The sequence below is a fragment of the Canis lupus genome, chromosome 16 (genome assembly GCF_048164855.1).
Source record: "Canis lupus baileyi chromosome 16, mCanLup2.hap1, whole genome shotgun sequence".
NCBI lineage: Eukaryota > Metazoa > Chordata > Mammalia > Carnivora > Canidae > Canis > Canis lupus.
Genome location: NC_132853.1, coordinates 55,660,246 through 55,672,559, shown reverse-complemented (window position 1 = coordinate 55,672,559; position 12,314 = coordinate 55,660,246). Strand labels below are relative to the sequence as shown.

At 53.7% G+C, this 12,314-nt stretch overlaps 1 protein-coding gene across 2 annotated transcripts; it reads right to left on the bottom strand.

Annotated features, from left to right (window-relative positions):
• Positions 1–4,192: 4,192 nt before the first annotated feature.
• On the bottom strand, positions 4,193–10,324 carry LOC140607120 (E3 ubiquitin-protein ligase TRIM65-like). Of its 2 annotated transcripts, none has more exons than XM_072781508.1 (8): positions 10,211–10,324; positions 10,015–10,058; positions 8,655–9,304; positions 7,521–7,616; positions 7,063–7,296; positions 5,930–6,092; positions 5,647–5,799; positions 4,193–4,781 (listed from the first exon to the last, which is right to left on the bottom strand). In XM_072781508.1, the coding sequence occupies exons 1-8, from the start codon at positions 10,243–10,245 to the stop codon at positions 4,219–4,221; spliced, it is 1,938 nt and encodes a 645-aa protein (XP_072637609.1). In that variant the 5' UTR covers positions 10,246–10,324; the 3' UTR covers positions 4,193–4,218. The 2 variants fall into 2 exon arrangements, with proteins under 2 accessions (XP_072637609.1, XP_072637610.1); XM_072781509.1 differs by having other exon boundaries at positions 5,647–5,709.
• Positions 10,325–12,314: the final 1,990 nt, after the last annotated feature.

The following is a 12,314-nucleotide window of genomic DNA, read 5'->3' as shown; positions in this document are numbered from 1 at the left end:
ATAAAATCTTAAAACAAAACACTGGCTTCTTGGAAAGCAGAGCATCTTAGCTGTCTTAAAGGACTGCACAGTAGAATATGACAAGTGATGTGGAGGGCTTACAGGGGCGACAATGGAAGAGTGCTCTAGACAGCGGAGATAGCGGGAGCAAAGGCCAGGAGGGAAGACCCTTCAGAGGGTAGGGGTGGTATAAGGGCTGGTAATGAAGTCCATGAAAGCTACTGGAGACTGATGTTTGTGGCAAGGATCTGGGGAGTGGAGTTGGGGTGGGACTGAGCCAGCAGGGCAGGCTGGAGACAGCCCACTTCTCCTTAGCAGGTGGGGCCTGGTCCATGTTGCCACCAGGGGCCTTCCTCACAGGAAAAGTGCAGAGTTGAGCTTATGTTCTCTTGGGTGGGGTGCTCCTGGCAGCCATCAGGTACCCACCATATGCCAGGCATACTCTGCCTGAGGTTCCCACAAACATCCCCTCCCTTTACCTCCAGCCTGAGCACACCATACCTCCCCTAGGGTTCAGGGTTCTTCCCTAGGTTCCTGCCACCTGGTCCTGCTTCTGATCCCTCCCCTCTGTGGGACAACATGATGAGATGGACCCTGTTGTTGCCAGCATCCTTTAGCCCCTACCTTGACCCTTCTGCGTTCAAACGTGGGGTAACATGGAGGAAGCAACATCTGTGGTTTTGGTTGGGTTGCCACGTGTCGCTCACCTCTAGTGGGAATCAAGGAATTAAAGCCAAACAAAGCCACAGGAGCGGTTCCTGGCGGGCTCAGTTGGAAGTGTGTGCAATTCTTGATCTCAAGGTCATGAGTTTGAGCCCCACGTTGGGTGTAGAGATTAAACAAAAAAACCACACGCCACAGCTATAGGACATATTTGTAGAATGTAATGTTATACAGCCAGTGAATAAGTAATTTTTGCACTTTGAGTAACTTTTGCGTTTTGAAAGTACACAACAGGGACACCTGGGTGGCTCAGTGGTTGAGCCTCTGTCTTCGGCTCAGGGCGTGATCCCGGGGTTCTGGGATCAAGTTCTACATTGGACTCCCCGCAGGGAGCTTGCTTCTCTCTCAGCCTATGTCTCTGCCTCTGTCTCTCATGAATAAAATCTTAAAAAAAAAAAAGTACACATGGGGCAGCCTGGGTGGCTCAGCAGTTTAGCGCCACCTCCAGCCCAGGGCCTGATCCTGGAGATTGAGTCCCACGTCAGGCTCCCTGCGTGTGGCCTGCTTCTCCCTCTGCCTGTGTCTCTGCCTCTCTCTCTGTGTCTCTCATGAATAAATAAATCTTTAAAAAAAAAAACAAACCCACAATAATAGGGATGCCTGGGTGGCTCAGCTGGTTAAGCATCTGCCTTCTGCTCAGATCATGATCTCAGGGTCCTGGGATCAAGCCTCATACCCAGCTCTCTGCCCAGTGGGGAGCCTGCTTCTCCCTCTTCCACCCCTTGTGTACTCTCTCTCAAATACAATCTTGAAAATTAAAAAAGTTAAGAGTAGACTTGAATCCTGACTGCTCAATTAAACACCTTCATGATCTTGGACAAGTCACTTAATCTCTTCTCAGTTTCCTTATCCATACAATAAGGATAATTCATACCTATTTATAACATTATTATGAGGATTATGTGAGTTCATGTTTGCCATGAACATTTCATTTGCCATGAACAGAGGCTGGCATATAGTAAACACTATGTGTTGTTAAATAAAAGCATTGCTTTGATTAAAAAAATGCAAAAAAAGATTAATTTAAAAATTACCCAAGTCATACAGGAACACAATCTATTTGTAAGGAACAACTTGGACATTTTTAAAGCGAAATAATCCCTGGAGACAGATTAGTTTACAGCCTGTCTGGATTCACAATAAAAATATTTGAGTCTAAAGCAGCAGCAGGAAGGCATCAGAAGTGTGTGGGTGGCATTCTAGGGACAGTCCCCTCCCTGGTCTCTCCACAGTGGGGGAAAGGGAAGGGATAGGGTTCACAGACATGGATTATCCAAAAGCACTGGCTGATCTGGCACCCAGGAGGACGCCTCTAGCATATTTCTGCCGTGAGGCACATGTTAAGCCCTGAGCAGAAAATGCTGACATTTTGGCTTGCTGGCTAGCCTCCCTGATGTGCAGGCTTGCTTGCTATTTGGGTTTTTGAAATACTAAAAAGCTTTTGAGGACCCTCAGGACTATCACTGTGATTTCCTAGTGGCCTAGGAACTGCAAATGAAGAGCTGTTTAGGAAAGCAAATACCCCTATTAAATTCAGATGTGGGGATAGCTGGGTGGCTCAGCAGTTGATTCTCTGACTTTGGCTGGGGGTATGATCCCAGGATCCCGGGATCGGGTCCCACATCGAGCTCCCTGCATGGAGCCTGCTTCTCCCTCTGCCTGTGTCTCTGCTTCTCTGCGTGTCTCTCGTGAATAAATAAAATCTTAAAAATAAATTCAGAAGTGGGGATGTCTGGGGGGCTCAGTGGTTGAGCCTTTGGTTCAGGGCGTGATCCCGGGGTCCTGGGGTTGAGTCCCACATCAGCTCCCTGCAGGGAGTCTGCTTCTCCCTCTTCCTTAGTCTCTGCCTCTCTCTTATGAATAAATAAAATCTTTTAAAAATACAGATGTGGATTTCAACCAACATGTGCTTGAGGGTATGAGGATGGTTTTGGCATCACAATAGCACCCCAGGAGGAGCTGGTAAGGATAGCTGCCTCCTTGTCAGCTCCCGGATGGGGAAGGGCTCAGAGATCTATCCATGTGGCTAACCAGAACAGCTCTGCTGTCTCCTTGTACCCCACCTCAGCATTTCTTGACCTTAGCCCAGGAAGAATGAAGATTGCGGGGGGGGGGTGGGGGGGGTAGGGGGGGGGGTGGGTGGGTGTTGGAACCTAGATTGAGACATTTGGATATGAAAAGACCTCTCCTGAACACTGGAAAGGTGTTCCTTGGAAAGGTGATTCCTACCTATCAGCATGCTCAAGGAAAACAAGAATGACTGGAATTGGTGCTGAGTGAAGACACCAGAAAGGAAGATGGGTAAGACACAGCTTGCTTAGAGGAGCCAATGCCCCAGCCTGAGAGACCTTGAGCATATACCCTCTACACCTATTGCAGTCTGGCCCTGCCCTGACCCCTAAATGACCTCTCCTGACCGGAAACTAGGATCACTAATTTCTCTTCCAAGGGGCTGGGTGGGGATGGAATTCAGGCACACCCTGTGGGGTGCTGTTTGGCCCGGTTCTGGACTGCATTGCCGGAGGGGTTCTCTCCCAGGACTTGTAGCATTTCCTCTTCGGAGTCAATCATTAACCTGAGAGCCCCCCCACAAGAGAAGCGGGAGGAACAAGAGGCTGGCTGAAGCTGGAAATGCTGAGGTGGCTTCCCTAGAGGGGCCGAATCCCCAGGCCCACTCCTGCAGTTGCAAGGCAGTAACCTGGCGGGGATCCAGCCTCTCCCAGGAAGGGCAGACACCCGCACACCCAGCCAGGCAGGTGGGATGGCGGAGGCCTGGACGTGGAAGCAGCCCCTTTGCTTTTGGGCAGTGCTACATGCTATGAGTAGAGTGGGGTGTGCCCATCGCTGGGAAGACAGCCTTCAGCCACACAGAGGAGGGCGGCGGGGTGGAGAGCCTCAGTTCCACATCGGCTCCAGACTGAAACACCAGCAGTGTGAGACTGCGCTCTGGACAGTAGGCCCTCAGCCTTGCTTCTTGAGATCAGCCTGGGTTCCACGGCTTAACCTCCCAGGCCCCCATTAAGCAACTGGGATAGAACACCCCTAAGCCATCTGTCTGTCAGGTGCCACTCTCAGCCCGGCCACCTGCAGGGGAGGAGCAGAGAGAAGCCACCTACTCCAAGCCCCCCCACTCAGGTCTCATGGCCTTTGGGAACACGTCCGTGGGCCCCTGAGGCTGAGCAGCCAGGACCAGCCGAGAAAACCAAGGCCAGGGGCCTCTGATGGGCTGGTCGCCCGCGGTGGGGGAAGCTGTGCTTCCAGGTCAGGAATCCCCCCAGCTCCGGAGGCTGCTGGGATGTGGGGGTGCGGACACCCCAGCCTGGCTCGGAGCCCTTCTCCTGTGGCTGCGGGAACCGAGGGGGTCGCCTGTTTCCTGGGATTCCCGGGGCCACCCCCGCACAGCACAGACCTCCGGGGGGCGCCCCCCCACCCCCACCCCCGGCGCCCCTCCTCCAGGCCCAGCCAGCGCTCGGGGTCCAGGTTTATTGGCCGCACCTAGGCCTCCGCCTCCGGGCGCTGCTTGAGCGTGACCGAGGCGCCGCTGCTGACCATGACCGCGGGGTAGAGCGGCTCCAGGAAGGAGCCGAGGAAGCGGTGGAGCAGGCTCAGGCCGCCCGCCACGCCGTAGAAGGACAGGCAGCCGGCGCCGCAGTCGAGCGCCACCCCGAGCGTGCGGTGGTAGCCGCCGTGCAGCACCGTCTGCGCGTTGTCGTGCCACACGGAGAACCTGAGCGAGTCCCACTCCAGGCACCACGAGTAGGGGTTGCGGCCCAGCAGGTGGACGGTGTTGCGGCGCGGGCGGCCGCCGAGCGGGGGGCTGCGGCGGTAGGTGAGGCCCAGGCACACCCACGAGTTGGACACGTCGGCCTCCCAGTAGTGGCGGCCCTCGGACAGGCCGCGCGAGCACAGCACCTGCGGCCACTGCCTGAAGCCCGGGACGGGGCCGCCCGCGCCGAGGGGCTCCAGGAGGATGCCCAGGTTCAGCACCGAGTGCGTCTCCTTGAACAGGAACAGCTCCTCGCTGGCCGTGGTGGGGTCAAAGTTGAGGTTGCAGTAACCTGGGGGTGGGGAGGTGGCCGGGAAAGGGACCCCGGTGAGCACCTTCCCCGGCCCTCTCTTCCCCCGGGCGCGGGCGGGAGGACACAGGATTGAGCCAGATTGACAGAGGGCCCAGGGCTCCCGGACTGGACGGGGTGACTCAGGGATTCCCCAGAGAGACCCCCCACCATATCTCAGGGAAGTCACTGAGATGTGCCTCCCAGTCCCCACCCCCCAGGAGAGCGGCTGCAGAAGCATCAAAAGAAAGGGGACTTTTGGGGGCGCCCGGGTGGCTAAGTCAGTTAAGCATCTGCCTTCAGATCAGGTCATGATCTCAGGGTCCGGAGGTCTAGGCCCGTATCAGAGGGAGAATCTGCTTCTCCCTCTCCCTCTGCCCTTGCCCCTCCCTGCTCGTGCTTGCTCTCTGTCTGTCTCATGCTCTCTGGGTATCTCTCCTAAATAAATAAATAAATAAATAAATAAATAAATAAATACTTAAAAACTAATAATAGTAAAAAAGAAAGACATTTTTGTATGAGGAAGAAATGGGCAGAGTCATCCAAGCTGGCTTGGCGAAACCCCCGGGGACACGGGCAGGCACTCAGGCAAGGGCAGAGGTTGTGCCACACATCAGAGCCCAGGGAGGGTGGCAAGCCAGCAGCTGGGCAATAAGCAGGTCCTTGCCCCACCCATGGGGGATAGTCCTCCTCTCCTCTCAGGGCCTTGGAATCACAAGCTGAGACCTCCTGAGATCTCCAGTCCCAAGAGGAAGGTCAGGGCAAGAGAGAGCTGGCATCTCTCTGGAGCCCTGGTCTGACTGGAGGTGGGGCTGGGACCTCCTTTCCTTCTCACCCCTGGGTCTGGACCCCCGTACTGAGGACTCACATTTGAGAAGTATTTTCCTGTCCACAGCTGGGGGCAGCACCTCATAGGAGTTCATCTTAATGCCTGGGGAAGATGGAGGGGCTTTGCTGAGGATACTCTTACAGCCCAGCATCCTTGCAGAGAGAGATGTGGGCTTCCGGGAGGCTGTAACACCTGGGGAAGGTGCACACGGGCAGGCAGGGCTCTCTACGAGTGCCTAGAGCCCCTAAGCACTGCCCTGTAGGGTGGTCCCACCCCAGAAAGCAGGTGAGTCTCCAGTGGCCCCAGACTGCCAGGTACTGACCCTTCAGGAGAATCTGATTGATGAAGCTGAGACCCACGTCCATCAGCCGGGTCCGGAGCTCGGCCAAAGTCTCTGGCAACTGGAGGAAGGTCTGTTTCTCCTCACAGTTGGTTCCCATCAGGGGTTCCATGCAGGCAGGGAAGTGCTTCAGCCTGGGGAACTCCTGAATTCGGGGAGTGACCAGCAGTGCCACCTGTTAGCCAGGGCTTACGCAGAGGCCAGGAGCTCCTGCTTAGGCTAGGGTCCCCGGGGTCCCCAGGATCATGGGGCAGGTGGAGAAATTGCTGCTTTTCAAACCTAGACATCTCTCTCCCTTCCTCCTGGTTGTGATGTGAGATTAGGGCTTTGCCAAAAGCATGGCTGTTGTAGCCTAATGGTTTAACCAAAGTGTATTAGATAACAATGGGAGGAAAAAAAAAGAAAACAATGGGAGGAGGATTTCTTTTGAGCTTTTAGTTGCTTAGTGAAAAACTTTGCCAAAAGTTTCTTGGTATGTGTGTGCCTGTGTGTGTGTGTGTGTGTGTGTGTGTTGGGGCAACTGTGAGCAACAGCTCTAGAAATCCACCCCCCCCCCCACATATGACATCAGCTGAAGAAAGGAGGTCTATGCTCTGAATTCCCCAGCAACAGTTTGGGTAGCCTTGGGCCCCACGTGGAGAGAAGACTGCTGCCACCCAAACCTCTGCTGGCTACCCTGCCTGCTACCCTCTTGTAGCAGCAATGGGCTGGGGACTAGGCCAGGGCTGGGGAAGGAAAGGGGATTTCATTCCAGGCTATATGGATTGTTCTGGTCTCACTTCCATCCCTGGTCTGGGAGAGTCTAGAGAAACATAGACTGTGGCAGATGCCTGGAATCTCAGCGTCCACTCCCTTCTGTTCCAGGGAAATGAAGGCAGGAAGTTAGGATCAGGCTGAGTGCTGAGGTGGAGGAAGAAGCCAAGGGTGCTGGTGTAAGCTCAGGACCAATGGCCTGGAATGGGGAGGCCCCCAGAGGCCAAAGAATGGACAGAGATGCAGCCCCAAATGCTGATCGCTTATCCTGGATCTGGGCAGATCTGGTGTGTCTGAGGGTGGAGGGGGAATGGAGGCTCTATCAGAGCCCTAGGGCCTTGAAAGGGGTGGGTGGGCCTTGCCTGCAGAAATTGCTGGTCACTCCTGTTGGCAAGCAGGGTGCGGAGCCAGATGCTGTCCCCTTCCAGCTTCAGGAGCCGGTTGTGGCTCTGCTGGATGGAGCTGCCCAGCTTCCCCAGAGCGGCCGCCTCCTCTTTCTCCACAAAATCCAAGACCTTCATCTGCAGCTGTTTGACCTCCTGGATGATCTCTGAGAAGCAGGTGTTCACCTCATCACGTGTTGTCTGGATCAATTTCTGTGGGGGGTGTGCGTGGGGTACATGGTGTGTCGAGAGGCATCTCCCAGCCCCAGCCTGGTTCCCCCATTGTTAGGGCGTGGAGCCTGCCTAGGCATCCGGTTGCTGACCACTGGGTTCCAAGCCCTGAGAGTGCCCCTCAGCCTGGTGCAGGGTGTGTGTGTGTGTGTGTGTGTGTGTGTGTGTGAGAAGCCGGGGCCTGGGAGAGGGCAGGCCAGCCTTACCAAGAGAAAGGCCACCTGCCCTCGGTGCTTCTGGCTATCAGAGTTGATGATCAGCATCTGGTTTTCCACATTGGCCTGGACCTTCCGAACCTCCACCTGGGAGTGAGAGGGAGGAGGAGACGGCCCTTGATTCAGAGAGGTGGCCTGGGAGAAACCCTCCTACAAGCCCAGAGGAGACACGCTGCTGACGTTGCTAAGATGCCCAGAGAGAGAAAGACCAGAGCTGGAGGCCAGATGGCCCAGGACTACCCTTACTCCCTGAGACTCTCCTCCCATCTTTAGGAATCAGGTTCTCTGCTCCTGACAGTGATGACCACAGGGTTTCAGGTCACAAAAAGGGGCTGTGGAGGTTTGGTGGCTTGAGAGGAGGCGGTGGGTCGAGGAGGGGCACGTCAGATATGGAGCCCGGAGATACCTGGCCCAGGCAGCATGTGTCCCAAGTCCCTCTAGAGAGCAGCCTTCATCTCCACCTGTCCCAGCAATGGGCATTTTCTTGTTTAAAACAGATGATAGAACTGTGCCATTCCAGGTGCCTGTCCATGAACTGTTGGTGGCCCACACAAAATAAGAAGCTCAAGCCAGACTATCAGTCAACACACTGCTTGCTTTGTTGACAAAGTCTGGCTATGGAAAAAGCGTCAGCTGAGCTCAACAGTGTGGCGAATGGTTTATATTCCGGCCTGAGCTCCTGGCCGCAGACCGTCACTGGGTGGCCACATGGGAAGAGCACTCTTACTGAATACACATGATAGAATGTCTGAAATAGAAGTCCTCCACTCTAAGAAAAGCAGCACAAATATGTTGAACAAAATGTGAAAGGAGAGAAAAGGTGGGGATCTGCCCCACCTACCATGACAATGTTTTCTTTTAGACTTTCCTTCTTCTGTGCCAGAAAAAAAATGAACATAGAACTCACGCATACAACGTCGGACCCTTGTTCCTCAAACTTGCCAGCCCTTTCCCATGTCAGGGCATGTCTACTTTTATGACTGTCCCTCGGAGGGTTATGTAACTTCCCTCCAAGGACAGGTGTGCCCAGGCTTGGGAAAGACTTTAACACTCAGTGAGAGACTCAGAACCACGAGGTCGGGGCTCCTGCCCCCCATCCTGACCCTCCCCCGATCCCTGCCTCACCTCCTTGCGGGCACGTTCCTCCTCCAGGGGGATGGTGTCGTGGTTCTTGTGCTCCTCCAGCAGACAGGCCCCGCACACGCAGCAGCCTTCTGTGCGACAGTACAGCCGCCGCAGCTTGCGGTGCTTCCGGCACAGGCGGCTCTTGAGGTCCCACACGGGCTCCAGCAGCTGGTGGTCCTGGAACACCTGGTCCTCGAAGTGGCTGCGCAGGTGCTTCTCGCACAGAGAGGCCATGCACTGCAGACACGACTTTACTGACTTGAGCTTCTGGGGTGAACAGAAGTCGCAAGGCACGTCCCGAGGCCCGGCCAGGATCTGTGAGGACCCCAAGGTCTGGTCCTTGGCCTGGGTGAAGCAGGTCACCATCTCCTCCAGGATGACATTCTTGCAGAGGCGCGGTCTGGATGGGAAGCTCTCTCGGCACTGGGGGCAGTAGAGGGTCTCGCCCGCAGTAGCCTGGTAGTCCCAGAAACCTTGGAGGCAGGTCATGCAGAAGTTGTGCCCGCAGGCGGTGGTGACTGGGTTACGGAACACCTCCAGACAAATGGGACAGAGGACCTGGTCCTCGAATGTGCGGACACTGCTGTTACTCATCAGGAGCTGGGCTTGGGGAGGGGGCTGCAAGGTGGGGTTGTGGTCCTGGAGTGGCCCTGAGAAGACAGAGCAAGCCTTAAAGAAGTCAGAACAGGAGCTGAGGGGACCTTGGGACACCTGGGTGACTTAGTGGTTGAGCATCTGCCTTTGGCTCAGGTTGTAATCCTGGGGTCTTGGGATTGAGTCCTGTATTGGGATCCCCTCAAGGAGCCTGCTTCTCCCTCTGCCTCTGTCTCTGCCTCTCTGTGTGTCTCATGAATAAATTTTTTTTTTTTTTAAAGATTTTTTTTTTATTTTTATTTATGATAGTCACACAGAGAGAGAGAGAGAGAGAGAGGCAGAGACACAGGCAGAGGGAGAAGCAGGCTCCATGCACCGGGAGCCCGATGTGGGATTCGATCCCGGGTCTCCAGGATCGCGCTCTGGGCCAAAGGCAGGCGCCAAACCGCCGCGCCACCCAGGGATCCCTCTCATGAATAAATTAAAAAAAAAAAAAAAAAAAGAAAGGAGCTGAGGGGCCTTTTAGGGGTACTCCAGTCCTTCCCATAGAAGCACTTGTCTGCCTAGGGGGTACAGAGGGTGTGTCACCAGTCAGCCCACAAAGCGGGGCGTAACATGGGGATTGTCTTCTCTGTGTCGCAGCCCTAACTCCTGCAGCAAATCTTGGACAAGCAACTGGATGAGCCGAAAGAAGTCACATCAGTGCAAGGGAAAGGAGCCACTTCTTTGGCCCTTCAGAAGAAAAGTAGGAAGCACAAGTACTTACATGAAACTTTCTCCATGTCAGGGAGGGCTAGAGGCTCGGCTGCCCTGCGGTGGGACGGAAAAGAACCCCTGGGCACTCAGGTGCAGGGACCTTGCCCTGGTCCCACTTCACTAGCTGTTGGGAGGGTCCCCGTCAGTCCCATGTGCCCCCACCCTGGTCCTCTCCATCTCTCGGGATCTGATGCCTGCCTTCTCACCTTTCCCTTTGGCTGCTGTTTTGTGATCTCCCCATCAAGTTAGCCCCCCTCCTCGGAGACTGCCCTCAGCTTTGTTTCCTGACATCACAGTTCAAGTGTGAGCAGCCCTAGCATTCTGCTTGTGATGTCAGCAGGGCAAATGGTGTGCCGCTGGACATGCTCTGGTGCTGATGTGTTCTGTCTCTCCATGGGTGATCCTTTACTCCAGAGCCTTCACCCCAGGAGGCAGAGTTGCTGCTGCACCTCAGGCTGCTTGCAGTGGACCTAAGGGATTCACATCACCACCCAGAGAGGAAAGTGGCATCTACGCGGCAGTAGGATCTCGGGCAACTCTTTCATCTCTCTGGACCGTGGTTCTTGTGAATCGACAGCGTTGTTACAGGAGATGATATTTCAAAGCCCCTTCTTTGTCTAAAGTTGAATGATCAACATTATCTGATTGGTGATCCTAAAGATTGTTGCTTCCACTCTGGTTCTGGTTCTCAGAAGAAAAAAAGGGATGAGTGAAGTAGAAGGGAGATTGTCATGGCTCTATAATTGCTTCTTTGTCAGTTTCCGTTTCCCATTCCGTCCCCCATCCAACAGGACAAATGCCCTGAAAACTGGCAGTAGATCACAGTCTTGCTCCAATACGCTAACGTAGCCCTGTTTGTTGTATAGAAATAGAGGGAGGGGATCCCTGGATGGCTCAGTGGTTTAGTGCCTGCCTTCAGCCCAGGGTGTGGTCCTGGAGTCCTGGGATCGAGTTCCATGTCGGGCTCCCTGCATGGAGCCTGCTTCTCCCTCTGCCTGTGTCTCTGCCTCTCTCTCTCTGTGTGTCTCTCATGAATAAATAAATAAAATCTTAAAAAAAAAAAAAAAGAAATGGAGTGAGAAGGCATTCCTTTCTCATTTTCCCATCTCAGAGGAAAAATTTTCAACATTTTTCCATTAAGTGTGATGTCTGCTCTAGTTTTTTTTTTTTTAATTTTTATTTATTTATGATAGTCACACAGAGAGAGAGAGAGAGAGAGAGGCAGAGACACAGGCAGAGGGAGAAGCAGGCTCCATGCACCGGGAGCCCGACATGGGATTCGATCCCGGGTCTCCAGGATCCTGCCCTGGGCCAAAGGCAGGCGCCAAACCGCTGCACCACCCAGGGATCCCTGCTCTAGGTTTACTGTAGAGAACTGTATCTGATTATGCAGACTCCCTTTTTCTTCCTGGTTTGCTAAGTGTATACCTGGAATGGATATTGACTTTTTTTTTTTTTTTTTTAATTTTTATTTATTTATGATAGTCACAGAGAGAGAGAGAGGCAGAGACACAGGCAGAGGGAGAAGCAGGCTCCATGCACTGGGAGCCTGACGTGGGATTTGATCCTGGGTCTCCAGGATCGTGCCCTGGGCCAAAGGCAGGCGCTAAACCGCTGCGCCACCCAGGGATCCCGACTTTTTTTTTTTAAAGACTTTATTTATTTATTCATGAGAGAGAGAGAGAGAGAGAGAGACAGAGGCAGAGACACAGGCAGAGGGAGAAGCAGGTTCCATGCAGGGAGCCCAATGTGCAACTTGATCCTGGGACTCCAGGATCATGTCCTGGTCCAAAGGCAGGCTCCAAACTGCTGAGCCACCAAGAGATCCCTGGATATTGACTTTTATCTAATTCTTCCTCTGCATCTTTTGAAATGATCATAAGCATTGCCTCTTTTATTCTGCTAATGTGGCAATTTTATACTTACTGATTTTCATTCTTCTAACCAACCTTGCATTCTGGAATGAACTCTAGTTGTTTGTGACGTGTTATGCTTTTTTTTTTTTTTAACATTTTATTTATTCATGAGAGACACAGAGGGAGAGAGAGAGAGGCAGAGACACAGGCAGAGGGAGAATCAGGCCCCACGCAGGAAGCCCGACGCGGGACTCGATCCTGGGGATCACGCTCTGAGCCAAAGGCGGTGCTAAACCGCTGAGCCACTCTGGCTGCCCACGTGTTATGCTTTTTATATAAGCTGGATTCAATTTTTTAAAAAAAGATTTTATTTATTTATTCATGAGAGATACACACAGAGAGAGAGAGGCAGAGACACAGGCAGAGGGAGAAGCAAGCCCCATGCAGGGAGCCC